Raw genomic sequence first — 20478 nt, 5'->3', positions numbered from 1 at the left:
TCAGAAAAAAATAAGGGAAAAAAGGAGTACTTGAATATTTTTAGGGATGATGGTTGGGGAATCTCGTATGGGAGCAACATCTGGGTGGGTTTTTTTCACACTAAACATGTCCATGTTTTCCTGTTTGCAAATCCAAATGGTCTTCAATTATTGGTAGTAGCATTTCAGGTCTACATGCCACTAATTTTGCAAATATCTTGACTATTACCAGAGCAACACACATTGCTCTATATAAATACAAACTGTTACATTAGTTTCGAACCGAGTGTCTGCCAGCACGCTTTCTACAGTTAACTGGGCTTCCATTTTTGTGGAAGACTTGGCTGGCTGAGTGGTTACAATCGCGGACTTTCAAATTCCATGTGAATCAGTGCAGTTGGTCTGAATCCTGCCAATTGATGCTGTGGATTTTTTAATGTTTTAAAATTCTGTCACAGTTTATTTGAAAGTGTATCAAAAAAAAAAAAATTGTTTTAAGCTTTCAGAACTTAAAAAAGCAGACCTTTATGTATGGTAAGAACAATTACTGCCATGATAAATTAAAAACAAAATGATTGAATTGAAAGTTAGACAGTGTGTGTTAACATAACAGTATATTTGGAAAAGAAATTAACTGTCAATATTTACCTTTTATATCCAAATATTTTGACACTCGTTTCTCCAGCAGATAACTGGAATATTGGGTTTTACCCGGTAAATAAATTATTTGAGTATTAAAAATTATGTATAAGACTCTTTGTTCTGTTTACACATGAATGGTGTCACTTGTAACTTTACAAACATGTCTTTAAATCTTTTTTATAGGCATTGAGACTGATTGCTGAAGTAGCGGATATCGTTCGTATACGATTCTCCAGGTTACCCCTCTCACACTTTTGTATCGATGATGTTCCTTTCCCTGTAAGTATTTTAATTTAGTTTTTTCAACTCTGATCTCAAGAACAAACAAAAAAATCTAATGATAAGCTTCAAATGCGAATTATAATTTCAGTTGCTGTAAAATGTCTTCTCTCTTCCAATAAATTAATTAAAAAACATTTCATTAAATATTTTTTTCATATTGGCCTTGTTATAGGTTCTTGAACAGTTGTATTAGCCCTTGGATATATAACATAGCCAATATGGAACCGAATTTAATAACCATACATTTATGTATTTTAGACAGGCCTAGTGATGGAAGGCTATACTTTTGCTTGTTATGCATTTAAAAAAAAAAAAAAAAAATCCAAACAAAACACACTCACCCACCCCCAAAAAAGATTAGTAAAATTTGTATGTATCTCAATACAGAAACATCTGACATCAAATGTAAGTATTGTCAACAACCTATATATAAAATGTGATATGAAGAATACAAATTTAGTTGTTACTAATTATGATTTATTAAAAAATCTTTTCATATATATATATATTTTTTTTAAAATTATTATTGTTATTTTAATTATTATTATTATTTTATTTTCACAGAAAGAGTCATCATGAACTGTAGATATATTGTTGTCCCCATGACTGAAGACTGAAGCCGTACATTGGCTTTTTTATATGCAGACAATACGTTCAGTTCTGTGATCGTCAAATGCCAATGAATCTCTGGATTTATGTCAGACATTTGTTTTATTACAGACAGAAGTTTCATTGCTCAACTTACATGCATTTCAAGTGTTTGACAGTTTAACCCAATGTGTGAGCTTACAAAATTGTGATGTCATTCTTAGAATTATTCTGTCCCTGACCCAGCCACTTGTTAGAAGCTGTGTCGAGGACAAACGTTCCTGAACATTACTCTGATATTGACATGTATAGAGTGTGTCCATGTCTAGAATCATTATTAGGTTCCTCACCATGGTACCTCAGTAGCCATATCATATGTGTTGACCACAAATGGTTTCTAGCCATTTTATTTGCAGCTATGTGCATAATTATCATCGATATATAAATCATTTAATAAAGATTATTATCACATTCCTGACTGAAAATATTGTAGCAAAATGTTAGCAGTGTATTTATTTATTTATTACCATACTTCTATTACACTGTACCATTACCATATCCATCCAGTTATTTTGTACAGGGTTGAAAATTTTACGAATTCCATTAGTTTTCATTATGGTTTTCTTTTTACACTTTCTGTTCAGTTATTGTATGTGACGTCTGTTTGCATATCCTTCTAGGTACTTGTTTTGTGCTTGGTTCAAGCATTTGATCATGCATTGAGTTTCATTATGTTTTTCTCATTATAACTAAAAAGGATTCCATATTACAATAGTCACTGTTATATTACTATTTGTTGTTTTATACTGAGCTCAGAATTATTTGTTTTATCAATTCTTGTGATTTTTATTATTTGATTAGTTTTTTTTAGATTTTGTGTTGCTTTATTATAATAGCTTTAGCATGTTTGGTTAATTCTTTCGATTTTTATCATGATTCAGTCATTTTCAGGTCTATCACCATTATCCAATGAAAGCTATGTGATATACAAAAACTGAAAAATCTATATTTGTATTTGTGCCTTTTTCTAGAAGCATGTTGCAAAATCACCGAGTATTAATTTTGATATATTATGTGTGTGAAGTGTATTTAAAACTCGTACAATGTATTCATGGTGTTATCTGCTTGATTCATTAAAATTTCTTTCATTCTAAAAGATGTAATTAATTTTTATAAAGTTAAACTAATAAGTCAGTCTGCAATCATTTTTAGGCCCTATTTATTTATTATTATTAAAAACTTTTTAATATAATTTGTAATTCAAATGATTTTTTGTTGCCATTGAATTAATATCCATACTGGTATATTGTTAACTCAGGAACAAAAATATAAAATGAAATGGTAACATGGATCACTCAGGTGTATGTGTCAAGGAGTTTTAGTAGTTGGCACCCTACTCAAAACAATTTTTGTTTTAAAATATATTTTCCTGGCGAGTATAACCTGAACCCCCCACCCCCTAAAACTGCACTCATCATAGTCTAGACACTTGCTGCATAATTTCTAGCACATGCACCTGTTAATTGTTAAAGTATTTGTTAATGACTATATAATTTTTAAAATAAAATCACAGTTTTAATTAAAGGGACTTGCATACAATGAATATAACAGACGTAGTACTCTGAAACGAGTTAAATTATGAGTTCATTTACAACCAGATGGCATTCTACTTTCATTCATTTCATTTCAACTTATTTTCGTACTTATGTCCAATTAAGGTTCAAGCATGCTGTCCTGGGCACACACCTCATCTATCTGGGCTGTCTGTCCAGGACAGTGAGTGAGTTGTTAGTTGGTTAGTAGTTAGTGAGAGAGAAGAGGGTGTAGTGGCCTTACACCTATCCACTGAGCCCTTAATAACTTGCTCTGGGTTTGAGCCAGTATCGAGCTGCGAACCTTGTACCTACCAGCCTATAGTTCAATGGCTTAACTATGACACCACCCAGAGCAAGTTTATTGACTCTGTGGGTAAGCCACTACACTGACTTCTCTCTCATTAACCACTAACCCACTGTCCTGAACTAGCAGCATGCTTCAACCTTAATTTGATAGAAGCAAGAAAATAACTACAAATGAAACGAAATGCTGATAGCTAGTCACTGGTGTTTACTATCAACAGTCTTCATTAATGACAGGGAATTCTCACTACGACTGTTCTGACCAAAATCAATATTGGACCAGCACCTGAGTGACAACTCATAATATTTGATATTAGTGTGTTGATATTTCATATTAGTAATTGTTACTATGAATGTGATCAAAACCAGTTGGGCAAGAATGTTGATTTCATCTGAGTGACAACTCGTAATATTTGATATTAGTGTGTTGAAATTGATGATGTCATATTAGTAATTGTTACTATGGATGTGATCAAAATCATTATTGGGTTAACACACTGATGCCATTTGAGTGACGACTCATAATATTTGATATTAGTATGTTAAAATTGATATTTCATATTTAGTAATTGTTATTATGGATGTGAAACATGCTATGCATTTCTATTTCATTTTAATCTAATTATGTTCTGTGATACTGACAATATCATATTTTGAAGAAGTCTTGTTAGTAGTGCTTTACACTGAATTTATTTTAGAATGCTTATACTGACAATTAAAACTTATGGATGAGTGCCTTTGATGAAATCACAATTTAGAACCTATTTTTGTGTACCATTTCCTTAAAATTTATTAATTTTTGTACATTTCCTTAATGTGTGTAAACTTCATTATGTGACACTAAGTCAACACAAGAATTATTTTATCATATATTTAGTCACATTTCCCACCTGCTGTTTGTTATTACTACACAGTGTTTTTGTTCAAAAGTCAATTTATTCATTGTTCACATGTTGTCAGACATTTGTATATTCATACATTGGCACATATTCATCCATTTTATACAAGGCACATCTATGCAAGTGAATAACAGTACTTCAGTAACATTATTCACAAATACAATAGATGAAATCAATATTAATTGAATTTATAGTTTAACTTTGAATGTTGTGAAAGGGTCATTTCCAGGCCGAAATCCATCAACTGTCTTGTTTTACATTCCAGTTTGTCTACACATTCTTCTCAAGTGTGAACTATATATTAAGTATCAACCATTTTTCTTACATTCCAATTTATCTAATTGTCATATAAAAGTACCAAACATCTTTTCACATTCCAGTTTAGTATTTGTTCTATTTAAGTATTAAACACATTTTTTTACATTCCATTTTCTTTAATTGTACATGCAATAAGTATAGCAACCAATTGTTTTTACATAGATATATTTATATTTCAAATGTTAACTAATATTTTCATATTGCAATTTATTAGCTGGTTGGTAGCAGGTATGTTAATGCTGTTTTGATTATCAAAGATCCCTATTTTTACACAGTTAATCTAAATATCTAAGTGATGCAAACCATGCTTTAGAGAACTGAAATAATCCCACTACTTATGTGGACACAAATAATTTAAGTCCAGCATTATCACATTCATATGAATAAAATAAATTCAACTGATACTTAGTAGCAAATGATTGAAGTCCAAATTATGACTAAATGACTTGAAGGAACCTTACTTCTAGACAGAGTATTCCAATGATCATTACTGCTAAGCAGATTAATAATTATTGTAAATCATAAAATATTAGCGATCTTAAAATTTAGCGAAATCCAGATAAGTGACATATTAGCAACAAAAGTCATAATATCAGAAACTGAAAAAAGAATAAACTAAGTTGTAGGATCAGCTGAAATAGTGTTTTTGAAGAATCTTGACATTAAGCAGCATACAGACAACTTAAATGTAGCACAAGTAGAAAATTGCAGTAAAATTCTAACTAACTATTGTTGTTTGCTATCCTTGTGGTTTAATCAGTAGCATGTAACCATTTTGTGAGTTCATTTAATCACAGACAAAACAATCACACAGATGTTTTTCAGAACAGTCTGTTGTATCTCTCTTTAAATTTAACGTCATAAAATATTAGCATCTTGTTTGAGCTTGCTAAATTCTCTAACATTTTATGCTCGCTAACATTTCCTGATTTACAGTATTTAGCTTACTCAGATTGTTTTCAGAAAATCTGTAGCCTAATTTAACTTACAGTTAACCGATTGTAATATAATAAAATTAATGCTGTTTGAAAAATTATATTTATTTGATTCTGAAGTGAGCTTTTTGGTGATTTAATAAATATGTTCACCAAATTTGACATTAATTTGCATTTTGTGAATGCCAGCTTAAACCCAGATTATAATATATCAAATATGGAAAGGCTTGAATAAACCATTTGCAAATGATTTAGTATTGTTGAGCAGTTTTTAAAGATTGTTGCATTTTATTTGTTGATAATATGCATATCTATGAGTATATATAAAACATAACGTACTCTATATTATTACCTGTATATAATATTAAAAATGTTTATACAAAATATGAAATTATACCAGTGTGGCAATTGTAAATGTATATAATTTGCATGTAAAATATAATTTTCAATATTTACAAATCAAACACATATTTACCTATTTTTCTAGTTAGTTTCTCTTTTAATATTATTTTTATAGATCAACTATTACATATTTGTTTGTGATGATTGTGATCTTTGAAGGTTTTTGAAGTGATTGTTTCTTTGTTTCTTGTTTTCTTTTCCTCTTCACCTGTCCTCACCTGTCCTCAAGGGTTTATTTTGAGGGCAGGTGAAGTATCTAAAAGAGAGAAAAAACCTCAAATTTTCTCCAGTTTTACCTGTATTAGATAACTTGTCTTAATATAAATTATGGTTTGGTTCACATTTTGGAAATTTTAAAATATTCTATGAACGTAACATAATCAAATTGTTGTAAATGGATAAATGAAAACACATACAGTAAAGTACTCTTATAACGAACTGCAAGGGACCAGGAACATCGGTTCGTTATAGCAGTAGTTCGTTGTAAACATTTACAGAAGTGAGCCGTTTTCATTCAGGTAGTCGGCCATTTTGGATTTTTCAAATTTAAACACCATAAACACCAGAATTAGTGGGGTTTTTGGGTTTTTTTTTAATATTTCATTTATTATCACCAATAGAAGCAAATATGCAAATAAATACAGCATGTTGAATCAAATGAGTGTTCAGTCAGTCATGTTTTGAAACAGAGTTGCTTATTTTTGTCTGCTTAGTGAGTGTTGGTCTCATAGCCTGCAGGGCTGTAGCGATGTCGGAAATTGAATGAAACGGGTATAGTTACATCAACTTTACTTTGGAAAAACAGTGCTATTGTGTCTGTCATGATTGCACATGTACCGAATACTGTTCAACATTTGATAACATTTGTGTTACCTACCTTCAAAACAAAATATCCGGTTATTTAACGCTAATTACAATGACTGTATAGTGAGTTTCACGTGTCAGTCATATTGTTGGATACCGGCACTTAAACAAGCACACAATAGTAGTGAAATAAGAACTCACTGCTTTAAGACTTATCAGTGCAGTCGTTTTGGATGCATTGTCGCTAATGCTACTGATTAATAAGATGCAAGTGAGTTGTATGTGTCAGTCTTCTTGTGGGATACCGGCAAAATGTCAATGTAGCGATGTAGACTTAAATAAGCAAACAATAGCAGGGAAGTGAGATCATACCATTAATTGTTCAATACTCCCTTAATTGATGCCAATCGACTACGTAAATCCACACGGACGTTTTCTGACTGATCTTATCAGTATAGTAATTTTTGATGCATTGCTGTTAATGCTACTGATTGATAAGATACAAATAAGATACAAAACAGTTATGATCAGTTTGCTGTATATGCACTAATTTACACTGAAATTCACAATTTTGACCAAAAATTGGTTCGTTTAACAGTTAATTCTCTATACATAGTTCATTCTATACATTAAAATTTATTACTAATATATAGGGGGGGAAATCAGGACTTTACAATCAGTTCGTTCTAACCTGTAGTTTGTTATAAGCATGTTCATTCTAAAAGTACTTTACTGTATGTGTTTGTCGTATAGTTGTACAAAATGTCCAAAACGGTTAAAGCAGGGTGTAGAGGATGCAGTGTTGGGTGAGTATCCATTCCAGACCAAAGTTGAGTGTCAACCATCTTTTTACATTTAGGAAAGTTACATACAGTCATATGTCTATGGATATTGTAAGATGAAGTTAGTATTCTTCCAGATCATCAAATATAGTCAGATGAACTTGCATTAAAGCAACCAACCTTCTTATTGATACTCTTTTGTGACTGTTAAACTACAGGTTTTAAACTAGTGTATTTGCTTCCCTAATAAAAGGAAATGAAGCCAACTATGTCCTATTCACGCATTTAAGAATCCCATTTAGTACTTGACTTTTAGTTAAACTATGACCTAATTGTTTTGATTCAACATGGTTACTGTCTATCAATTTTCTTGTTGGTTGATATTTAGAGTATTGTTATTTGTTATTTTTATAATGTTTGGTATTTCTTGATGTCAAGAAATACATTTCATATTCAATTTTTTTTTCTCTCTAACAATGATTTAAGATTCACTAAGAAGTTATTTAAAATGCATGTACTATACCAGCATCTCATAGGCAGTCATAGATAATGCTGTCTAAAGTGACTGAATTGGATTTCCCATCTGTTCTTGCTTAAAATTCAAATACTCAACCTCTGCAATTAGAAAAATGCCCACGGCAAAAAACATACCATTGATAAACACCCTGAATATAGTCTAGTTAAAAAAGTGCCATGGAGAATTAAAAACACCATGGCAATCTCTACAGCATTGCCAATTGTCGTGGGCAGTTGCTGGGGTTAATTACTGATCCATTCGGTAATCAATCTGGATTACATACTGGTTTTTTTTTTTTTTTTTTTACATATGATCATTTGATGCAATATACAGGAATATAAATCCATTTTCATTCTCAGTTCATTCTGAGATCTTTTTGAAACAGTAAAGCCATGTATTTAAAATGCACCAATCAGAAGCCACCTTTTATTATTTATTTATTATTATTATTATTACTTAAAGAAGTGTACACAAATAGTCACCTATACAATCTTTCTGTACCGGTATATTAATTAATTTGCATATCAATTTAATTAAGTAAATGTTTGACATGTTATTACAGTATAAATATGCCACTTAGCGTTTATTCATGGCCAGCTCTGGCACTCACCAAATTCACCAATTGCGAATTTAAAAAATAGTTGGTGAATTTTATTTAATTTTTGCAAAATAATTTCATGTAATAATTTATATTTTGTTACAAAATAACTGGGTTTCTGCAGTTTTTTCAAGTTTAATAAATGATTTGGCAAAATGTTTTGCTGATCCAGATCTAGCCCTGGCTTATTGCATCCAGATGTCTTTATAGCACAGCCTCTGTTTTAAATAATGGCTGATTATTTAATGTGTTTGAAATATAATCTGTAAGCATAGAAAGTTTAAATTAATAATGATTGTATATAAGTGAGAAATAATATGTATTCCTCACCAACGTACCCACTTCGTGGAAATGAACTCAACCACGTGACCTAGATTTACAACATTAACCGGTATGACAAAACACGACAAATAAAAATTAAAACTTGTTGTTGCTAGTAATCAAACATATAGTATCAACAATGCAACATGTCTTGAACAGTATTTCATTTTATTTAATCACATTTTTTAACTTTACGATAAGCAGCTGGCAGTACACTACTGAATAGTAGACTGGCCTCGCGGACATGCAGATAGTGCTTATTCACACCACGAGGCTGATTGAAAGAGTGTTTGGTTCTAAAAATCAAGATGGAAAAAATCTTTCGAAAATTCTTTTTTTTTCTTCTTTTTTTTTCACAGTTGGCATCTTTGGAGAATGACAGTGTGAGCCCTGTGGTATTTGCATTAGTGTACCATCGGGGTACAAATCACATTAATCTGTTGAGTAGGTAACAAAAGAAAAGTGTCACACACTTGTGATGGAAACATTTAGGCTCAGGCTGGCCATGGATCTATGTTTACCTTTTGATTCTGCCAGTATGTTTCACACTTTATTTCTACTGGAATTTAAATATCCCTTACTTATTTTTGAACACTATATTTACTCTCCGTAAAATTTCTGAAGTACGGAAGTAACTTCTGTTTCGTCCATTTCTGTCAATCATGGCTGTTTTGAAAAGACTTAATGAAAATGGATAGCTGTGTAATGCATTTTATGATTGTAGGTAAATCTTTGAAAGTAAAAATGATTAGGCTTACCAAATGGATCTGTACCATAATTTGAAGAATTTGGCAAAAAATCAGACCAACATACGAGAAATGTCATTTCTATTATTGATATACCTTGAAAAGATATATATGCAACGATAGAAGTATTCAATCTAAGATATTTTGTCACATGATTGTTTTTCATTAATTAGTTTTTTTATTGTGATAGGTAATGCACTGAACAAATTTAATTACAATAAAACGTCTCAAAACCGGATCTTCAATAAATCAGAATTTCTTCAAAACCAGACATTTTTCATGGTCTCTTTTTTAAATATCGGTAAAAAAAAAGACCTCTCTATACCAGATACCCCTTAAAACCAGACATTTTTCATGGTCTCTTTTTTAAATATCGGTAAAAAAAAAAGACCTCTCTATACCAGATACCCCTTAAAACCAGACATTTTTCATGGTCTCTTTTTTAAATATCAGTAAAACATGGAACCTCTCTATATTAGATACCCCTTAAAACCAGACTTTTTATTTGGTCTCGTTTGTGTCCAGGTTACATTTATTTCGTTGTACATTAGTACCTGTGTATAGTTTTGTAGTGCTTTGAATAGATCAATTAATGTGATCATCTGAAGTTGATTTTGAAATTAATTTTAGTCTTGCTGTTAAAAGGGTTTCTGTTTTTGTTACCATTAGTACCATGTATTATAAAGATGTTAAAGACATGGTTAGCAATCATAGATATAAATACATTAGACACGGTTTTACTTGCAGGTGGTGTAATTAAATATTTGTGATGTTAGGTTTTTGGGTGGGGGTTTTATATTTGCTTTGGAGTACTCTTTTTCTTTCTTTCATTTTTACCATTTCAAACAATAGTACGTTTGTTAAAAGTATATCTGAGTTAATGTATGTTTAAGAAAACATATCAACCATTAATCTTGTGATATTGTTTAACCATAGTGATACATTTTATCATTTGTTAAACACACTGAAATACATAAGGTAGTTATTTATACATCTAAATCTATAATAAATATTTAGCATCCATATTTAAAATGCTTACCATTTTTGGTTTTCATACACTGTCCTGTTCCCATTATAGTATACAATGCCATATAAGCATTCTGTTTAATTTTATCTGTTTTTGTTCCACAATATCCCATAAATATCATGGTAATGGCCCATATTTTGACCATTTGGATCTGGTCTCCCCCACATCTTATACATACATATAAAATAGGCACATTTTTACATACACAATGTAAAAATTATACAATATATTTATGGATTTGTATATTGTAGCATTCATTTAAACCACTGTTACACTTTTGTTTACATTCTGAAAACAAGATATCTAGATATAATCATTGTCTTTTCTTTTATTAAGTCTTTATTTATTTCCTAAAAATGTTCTGGTGCATCTTCTAAAATCAAACAGAATAATTTATCAAATTCACCAAAAATGTAACTTGACTTATTCATTTACTCAAAATGTTGTGATACATCATATCAAATCAAATAGAATAGTTTCAGTGTATTCATATTAATATATTCATTACCACAAATACAAATCAAGTTAGTTTTCAATTAATATTTAATTTATTATTGCCCATTATATTGTAAAATATGTTAAACTTTGTGGATTCTATTCCATCCATTGTTACATGACCGATGTATCAAAGACTAAGGTATGTGTTGTCCTGTCTGTGGGAAAGTGCATATTAGAAAGTAGTGTGTGTGGTGGCAGGTTTTGTCTATCAAACTAACCCATGCATTATAACTACAACATGAGAACCTAATAACTGCTGATAGACCGTGTTTATTAGTGTCAGTGGTGGATTTGTATTGTCCTGTGATGTTTCATTTTAAATCATCATGTGCTACAGGTTTTTATATGCAACTTTCATAAAACAATTATTATTATTTTTATGGTAGTTATAACTTATGGATATAAATACAACATTGTTTAATCTTTTTCTCTCTCTTGCTTTAATGGTATGTTTTTATAGTCATGTGAATTGTGTGTCAGTGCTAACTATAATCAAAATGCATATAATATTTGTTTCTATCCTATGACTTATAATCAAATTTATATTATAAAAAAAAAGCTGGGGCAGTAAATAGCATGAAACACTCCAATATCATTTTTTTTTTTTTTTTTTTTTTTTTTTTTTTTTAAATTATTATTTACCTTTCCCTGTTACAAAAATGCCTAACCTCTATCCAGGGAGGAAACAGAGGACAGGTGGTCAACAGGACTCAGGAAGTTATATCAGCAAAACAGTATATTATAGAATGGTGAATACATTTTTTTTTCAATATCAGTTATTATTAAATTTAAATCCCTTGTTAAATAAATTTTGTTAAAGCTTGTGCCAAGCCAAAATTACTTCAGTCAGGACATACCTTTTATAGTAACTGGTGACTTAGTTTATTTACTATTTACTATCCATACTAATACTGGTACATGTACTGTGCTAGCAGACCAGAAGTTGGCCATAATTATGATTTTTATTAGTATGCCCCTATTGTTTGAATAAATTATTAAGAAATTGTGACTTAACAATTAAATATATTAATATCCTGATATTTTCTTCTGAATAAATACTTCAACACTCTATGCTCAGTTGGTCACTGAATAAATAAATGTGCTTTGTAAAAAAAACAATTATTACCATAGATTGTCACACATTGTGTAGAATCCTAGCTATAGAGTTTGCCAGTATTATATCGATTACCACCTACTAGTTTAATTAATCTGTTATGTTAAAGCCTGGTTTTAAAACTTAACAGAATATGGCTTTACCTATTGAAAGCTTTGTAGTTTTAAGTCTGGTATGGAGAATGATCGACCTATCTATCATCTGTACCATGTTAAAGTTATTTTCACCTTGATACGATTCAACTGGACAGTCACATCATGTCATGAGGCATGACCCATACACACTATATGTCAACCGTTATGTAAAAATCAGTTGTAGATGGCTGGTTTTTCAATACACACTACGCAACGTGACTTAACTCGACAGTTGAGTTGCATCACGTCGTATAATGTGATTTTGGCTTTAAATGGGATAATTTTATGATGATGATAATATCAAAGTAACATGCAATTACCCAAATATTAAGCCAGAAATGTAATAGAACATAGGATTAAAAATTCACATTTATGATATGGATTTTTTATTTTTTATTTTTTTTTATTTACAAGACACTTTTGTTTAATGTTGAAAAAGATATGTAGGTTTTTTAATTACCAACCAAGATTAAGTAATTGTATGTTTGTATTAAGATTTGCAAAATTGTCTGTTTGGTAATGCTTAAACCAAAATACTGCTTGAAATTAGAATACCTTTTGTGCAATATATGCTTACATAATATGTTTGACTGCATAGCTTCTGAGTGACAATTTGTACCATCCTATTTATATTTGTGACTTAAATTATAAACCATTTATAATATTAAATATGAAAAAGAAATGTTTAAGCAAAATAATAATTACTTTACTCAATCAACTTTGAATGTTGTAGATATTTTACATACCTGATTCCTGTGGAATCATACAAAAAAAGTTTGAAATGAAGTAGTGTTGAAATTGATTTAAAATAAATAAACTCAGTTTTTACAAATGTATCTGATAGTGGTGTTTCTTTTATCGGTTCGTGTGTCAGTATATTGAAGTTATTGTTAATCTTGTAAGAATAATACTCTTAAGGATCATGTAGATTGGATGAGGTGGGGTCTGGCTAAAAAATACATTAGTTTCAACGAGGACGTCTAGACTGGATGTGTGTGTCTGCAAAATGCATGAGACTAGCTGCACTGAATTAATTGTATATGGGGTATATCCTCAAAATGCAAGCCGCAGAGGCATCGGACGCAACAGTCGGATCGCATGCATATACCACATCCATTCTTTATGAGCCTTTATGTTTAAAAAAGGACAGTGTATTGTCTTGCAATATGTGTTTTGTTTCACATCTATTTTTAAGAATCTGTTATACTATTTGAAATATTTACCATGAATTAGTATACAGTATTCTGATGATTAAAACAATTATTAAATCTTAATTATGACATTCAAAATATAATTATTTAAATAGAAATTTTAAACTTATATCTGCACGTACTATGAAAACTTAATTTTGGGTGCTGATAGTAAACTAAGATAAGTGGATTGATAATTTTGTAAATAGTTTGAAATGCACTGAGCATAAAATATTTGTGGAAAGTTCCAAGTGATAAATAATAAGGTATACCACATTTGCATATTTTATTGTTATTGTTTGACTTTACTATTTTATATTTTAATTAATCACATCAATAAAATCGTGAATAGTGCTATTTGTTGTGTTTAATACAGTGGGATCTAAAGTGAATTTCAGACCACCATAATATAAGCCTCATTTTATGGTGCCAAGTAGTCAAAATGTAATACACATCAGGCCTATAGAAACTGGTGTCTGTGCCCCCCCCCCCCCCCATCACTCGAGGACAAATATGTAAAAAAAAGAATCCTAATCTATATAAATAAAGAATACATTATGACTTGTGACCCTCAATAGAGGCTGTGACCCCTACTGTCACTAGAGAATTTGCCATCCACTGCAGATATCATTGCTATGGGCCTGCACATGTATTTTTTCCTTTGCTTTATTATGATACAACCACTTTAGTGGGTTATTCTCCGGTTGTTTTTTGACTTGCCCAACCAGTTCCTCACGACTGGTATATTAAAGGCTGTGGTATATGAGAGAAAACAGTTTTTGTTTAATGACACCACTAAAGCACATTGATTTATTAATCATCGGCTATTGGATGTCAAACCTTTGGTAATTTGGACATATATTCTTAGCAAACCTGCTACATATTTCCATTAGTAGCAAGGGATCTTTTATATGCACCATCTCAGACAGGATAGCACATACCTCGGCCTTTGATATACCAGTCACAATGTACTGGCTGGAATGAGAAATAGCCCAATGATCCCAAATTGACCAGCCATCAAGCAAGCATTTTACCATAAGGCTACGTCCTGCCCTTTATGTCAGAAAGTGCATGTAAAAGATCTCTTGATGCTAAGGCTTAAAGAAAAGATGTATTTCAGGTTTCATCCTTGAAAACAAATTAGGGTACCAGTATGTAGGTAGGAAGGGTTTTAAAAACGAATGTTAATCTAATAAAAACCAAGAAACCATAATCAGCTGAGGTGTTCTGAATCTAGTTTGCTAATTGCAAAAGATCAGGGATCATGATTTTTTTTTCTACATTTAAAATTTGTTTTGCTTCAAAAAATGTCAGGGTTGCTACATAAAATTAGGGTAGGTCGGGTAACCGGAAACACTTCTTTTTTTTTAAAAGCTTAACTGAAAAATTTAGTGGATTTTCTCTAAGACTATATGTCATATTTATTATATGTTTGAAATCTAATAGCCGATGATTTAATGTATTTTTGAGGATAATATTTATCTTACAACAGGTTGTTTAAAAACATATCCAACATGTATTTGCTCATTACGGTAGATATCTTTTGAAACAAGTTCTAAGATAAATGGTATCCAATGGCCACTCATGTAGTTTGTAGTATTCTCTGTGTTCACAGCCCTAAAATGATCAGGCCAATATAGGATTTTTTCCTCATATAGGGCCGTGATGTAGCCCAGTGGTAAAGCACTCACTTGATGCACGGTCAGTCTAGGATCGATTCCCATCAATGAGCTCATTGGGTTATTTTTTGTTACATCCAGTTCACCACGACTGATATATCAAAATCCATGGTATGTACTATCCTGTCTGTGGGATGGTGCATATAAAAGAATCATTGCTACTAATGGAAACATTTAGCAGGTTTCCTCTCCAAGACTATATATCAAAATTTATTTTAAAAAAATTAACATCCATAGCCGATGATTAATCAATATGCTCTAGTGCTATCATTAAACAAAACAAACTTTAACTTTCCTCAAATATAGATAATTATTTACAGTACTGTAATGGCATAACACTATGAGGGAGAGTGTAGGGGTAGATTATGGGATGCATTACCAATACAATTTTATGGGTGATGGGGTATTTATTAAAGAGATGTATTTTTTCCAAAATAATTTGTAACTAAGGCAATTTTGAAAGGTTTTTACAGTAGGCAAAATACTCACAGTTCAAACCTTTGCAATAAATAAGCACAAAAAAAAACAAAAAAACATTTTTACCCAATGACAAAAACCTGCCATTGGTAAAGCACCTATCTACTGCAATTCATATCACTACATTTGTTATTGGTGCTGTCGGGTACGTTTGAGACCTGCAAAGAAGTTAAAAGTTTGTTTTTGTTTAACGACACTACTAGACCACATTGATTTGTTAATCATCAGCTTTTAGATGTCAAACATTTAATAATTTTTACATATAGTCTTAGTGAGGAAACCGTGTACAGTTTTCCGTTAGTAGCAATGGATCTTTTATATGCACCATCCCACAGACAGGATGGCACAACCAGGCACATACCCTGGTCTTTGACATATCAGTTGTGGTGCACTAGCTGGAATGAAAAATAGCTCAATGGGCCCATCGATGGGGATTGATCTCGGACCAACTGCCACATCAGGCGAGCACATTACCACTGAAAGAAAGACTGGTTTTATTTAAAGACGCACCCAACACATTTTAATTACAGTTTTGTGACATCTGACATACAGTTAAAGACCATTCTTGGATTTTATAGCAGCAAGGGATCTTTTATATGCACCATCCCACGCACTGGATACCGTAGTACATTGGCCTTTGTTACAACAGTTGTGGAGCATCAGTTGGAGTAAGAAACAGCCCAATGGGCACACCATTAGAGAGCATGTAAAGTTTGTTCGTTTTGTATAATGACACCACTAGTTCACTTTGATTAATTAATCATCAGCTATTGGATGTCAAACATTTGGTAATTATGACACACAAGTCATTCGAGGAAACCCACTACATTTTTCGTAATGTAGCAAGGGATCCACCGAGGTGATCGATTCTGCAACACAAACACCTGCATGTAAAGAAGCATATCTAGTGTAGAGCAGCCCCTTCCCCCACCCCAATGCCATTTTTAGGTTAAATGTCCCTATAAAGAATGTTTTACTGTAAGAGAAAATGCCCTATTCTTTTTACAGATCCCCCATCACCATTATGTTTAGCCAGATATTGTTCAACAAGCATACCAGTATTGGTAGGTCTGGGACTGATCAGAAGCAGATGCAGCATTCTTATGGTCTAACTTTAAAAAGGACACCTGCCCCAAGTTCAGTCAGAAAACGTTTTGCTAAAGAACACGAACTATTTGATTGGTTCCCGAGGTGGTAATTCGGTTTACTGTAGCGCAAAAATCAGTCTGGCGACCATTAGCAACAAGCGGTCGACTGAACTTACACCAGGTCTAACTTTAAAAAGGACACCTACTCACTGATTTGTTTCTATGTGCATATGAATAAGAATTTCTGACTAAATTTTTTAAAATCAAAACAAAGGAATCTGGATTTTAAATGTTACTTTCCGCTATGTTGATGATCTTATAATAGAAGAATTACAGTTTCATGCAGTGACACTGGCCTCCAAACTAAGCTGTATGACAAAAGGGATAAGTTCAACTTTCCAATAGTCAATTTTCCCTTTATGTTGAACAATATACCTTCTGCTCTAGCTTTTGGTGTCTACATATCACAACTTCTAAGATACCTTGGGGCATTTCAAACAATACCATATCTATCGGGTACAGACATTGTTCTATCAGAGTTATGATGTCCAAAGACTCCTGATGGCATTCAAAACGTTTTATGATAGACATTTTGACATAGGCATACAGGCTCCCATTTTTGTAAGGGGAGCAGGCTTGTTTTTCCCAAATTAAACGAAAATGCCTGAATCTGGATAACAACATTTATTCATAATTATTATTGCTGGCAAACAGCTGTATAGGGTTGTAATCGAAACACTAGGCATTTTTATATGAATTACTACCGAATGATGAAAAAACATGGTTTCTAATTAGCACATTTTGCCTGAATATTTCTATAATTTTTGGCCGAATTTGAGGGTTTTTTCACCGTCTCATACATTTATGCATTTCGAGTATATATCTACTAAATACAATGCATCACTGACCAAAATGATGGCTAATACTATTCCAAATTTTGAACTTGTGCATTAATTTTCATCTTTTTTGTGAAACGCTTGCACACTTGCCGTTATTTTTTCTTTTAGATGAAGTGATGGACTTAACAGCTGTCCTGGCAGTACTTGTAATGGGTGCAACTGGTGGGGCAGGATATGCTAAACTTCATGAATACCCGATGTCATCATTGTTGTACACAGTACAGTGATTCATGAGTAAAGGTCATCACAGCTCAGGGCTTCTATAAAAAAAAATAATCCACTAGCCATGGGATCAGCGATTAAATTGTTTTACAAGCCATGATTAAAAATTCACTAGCCCTTCTTTACTTTAAAGGCATATTGCCACAGACCACTGACCTATTTAATGGTCTAACAGAGTATTACCTGAACAAGAATAATTTGATTTGTCCCTAAATGTACTTTATTGAATCATCTTCATAACCACCATACTCCATTTATTAATGACATTTTGTAAAAATAATTGAATTATGGCAATGGTCCATAATTCAAAAACTAAAATTGCCGAGAGAGAGATGACATGGATTTCACTCCATCATGGTTCAGTTAAGGTGATGTGATAGCTAGATTTGGTTTCCAACAATTAATGTAATTTTTATTTATTATCCATTTTTAAAGAAATAAGGTCCTTAAATCTGTGACAGTATGCCTTTAAGTTAATACAATTGTACTAAAAATAGTAATAATTAATGAGATATGTCACCTAAAGAGATGGAGCTTAAAACACTAACATTGGGAGGTTGGGGTGGGGGCAGGCTATTCATATTTACAAAATAGACAACTGCAACCTTTTTTCCACTAGCTGTCGGGCATGGCAATATTAGTTATTTACTAGCCCAACATTGAATATCACTAGCTATGGGAGTGGGGCTACCATAATCTAGAAGCCCTGCCTGAGCTGTACTTATTCCAATGAGCTCTGTCCTGTGCTAGTTTTGATTAGTAAACTTGTCTATGAGTGGCAGTCCTCTTTTGTGGCAATTCAAGAAGGATGTATTGTCCAGCAATACTATATGCATTACTTATCTACAGTGACGGGATCAACTTTTGCATTAAAGTTTTGCATTAAGATCAGTTTGTCACCAACCATAAGTCCTAAATTAATGAAACTTGATTTATAATCACACCCATGGATATATATACATTATGGTACATGTGAAATGAATTGAAAATTAATTGATTAAATATTTTTTATTAAAATTCTTTTACATTTAGCTTAACACTAAATTTTTGTTTTTAGCTACATTTCTCACAAACTATAAGTTCTAGATCAATGAAACTTGTTTAATAGTTGTCCCTGAGGATGTTCATCACAATACATGTAAAAACAAAATGAAATTTCATTAAATAGCTTTGTATATACTAGTATATTGTTTTTCGTTCAATGTTAACAGTTTTAAATTTATATACAAAGTCCTACATTAATGAAACTTGATTTATGGTTGCACCTTTGGATGTTCATCACAGTACATGTAAAAAAACATTTTTTAAATATACATGCACTATATTTTTTTTTTATAAAATATTTTTGCATTTAGTTGAAAGTTATAGTTTTGCATTTATCTCCATTTCTCACAAACTATAAGACTTAGATTGATGAAACTTGTATTATAGTTGTTCAGACTCCTATCTATGTTCAGGGCGGGACGTAACCCTGTGGTAAAGTGCTCGCCTGATGGATCAATCCCATTAAGCTATTTCTTTTTTCTGCCACTGCACCAGTGGTCTATGTTATCCTGTCTGTGGGATGATGCATAAATATATTTCTTACACACCCGTTGGTGAGAACATCATGCATTATTTTTGATAGCACATGGGTTGTTTACACATGTATGTGTGTTAACAATTTCAAGACATACGACTGGCTGCTCCTAGGTGATGACCAGGTCACCAGTGCCATACATTCAATGAAAAACTACACAATGGAAATCGAGTACATAGTCAACCTAACAACCATGTGTCTTTGACACGTAAGTTAACTACAAGTGCAACGGCTGTAAATACCTTTTAGTCGAAAGAGATGTTAAAATTTGCTTAAAACCTGGTTTTTGAAGATATATAAGAAATAGAATAATACATTCGTGTCTGTTAGATACCATTTATCTCACAACTCTGTTTAAAAACGTACCAAAATCGCTTTCGCACGTTAGATACATTTTAAAACAACTCGTAAGATAAATAGTATCTAACGGTCACTTATATATTATTCTCTATAAAAACCATCGCTGCTGCTACAGTGTGTGTTTGTGTGTGTGTTTGGGTGTGTGTGTGTGTATGTTTGTGTGTGCGCGCTTCTTATAGATATACCGTTTTATGTTCACACTCCATCCAATGCGCACCTCTAGGCCTTCAAGGAGATTTCCAATATAGGGCCTATATATCAGGTATGCACATAAATAAATAAATAATACAAATAATACAACTAAATAAGTAAATAAGTATATATTTTTTTTAATTTAATTTCTTTCTCTGTTTTTTTTTTTTTGTATGGGCATACACGAGTATATATCTTCTCGGTGGGAAATACTATGATGCCCCTTTAATTTGGGGTTTCCCATATCTGCGTAAAAATAAAAGAAATAACACATACGACACTTCCGTCACAGCAAACTTGCGCATGCT

The 20478-nt window shown here is 31.9% G+C and overlaps 1 protein-coding gene across 3 annotated transcripts in view; it reads left to right on the top strand.

The window, feature by feature from the left end:
* Positions 1 to 14028, top strand: part of LOC121371333 (serine palmitoyltransferase 2-like) — a 63359-nt gene extending 49331 nt beyond the window's left edge. For 2 of the 3 annotated variants that reach the window (XM_041497144.1, XM_041497145.1), the window contains exon 13: positions 805 to 1237. In XM_041497144.1, the coding sequence (XP_041353078.1) occupies positions 805 to 918 (114 nt within the window). In that variant the 3' untranslated portion in view covers positions 919 to 1237. Of the gene's footprint in view, positions 1 to 804; positions 1238 to 1467 lie in introns of those variants that run through there. The other variant, XM_041497146.1, reaches the window with a different exon arrangement.
* The last annotated feature ends 6450 nt before the right edge of the window (positions 14029 to 20478 follow it).

This window comes from Gigantopelta aegis, chromosome 4 (assembly GCF_016097555.1).
Source record: "Gigantopelta aegis isolate Gae_Host chromosome 4, Gae_host_genome, whole genome shotgun sequence".
In the NCBI taxonomy this organism is placed as follows: domain Eukaryota; kingdom Metazoa; phylum Mollusca; class Gastropoda; order Neomphalida; family Peltospiridae; genus Gigantopelta; species Gigantopelta aegis.
The sequence above is the reverse complement of the archived record's forward strand: the minus strand, read 5'-3'. Positions and strand labels throughout refer to the sequence as shown.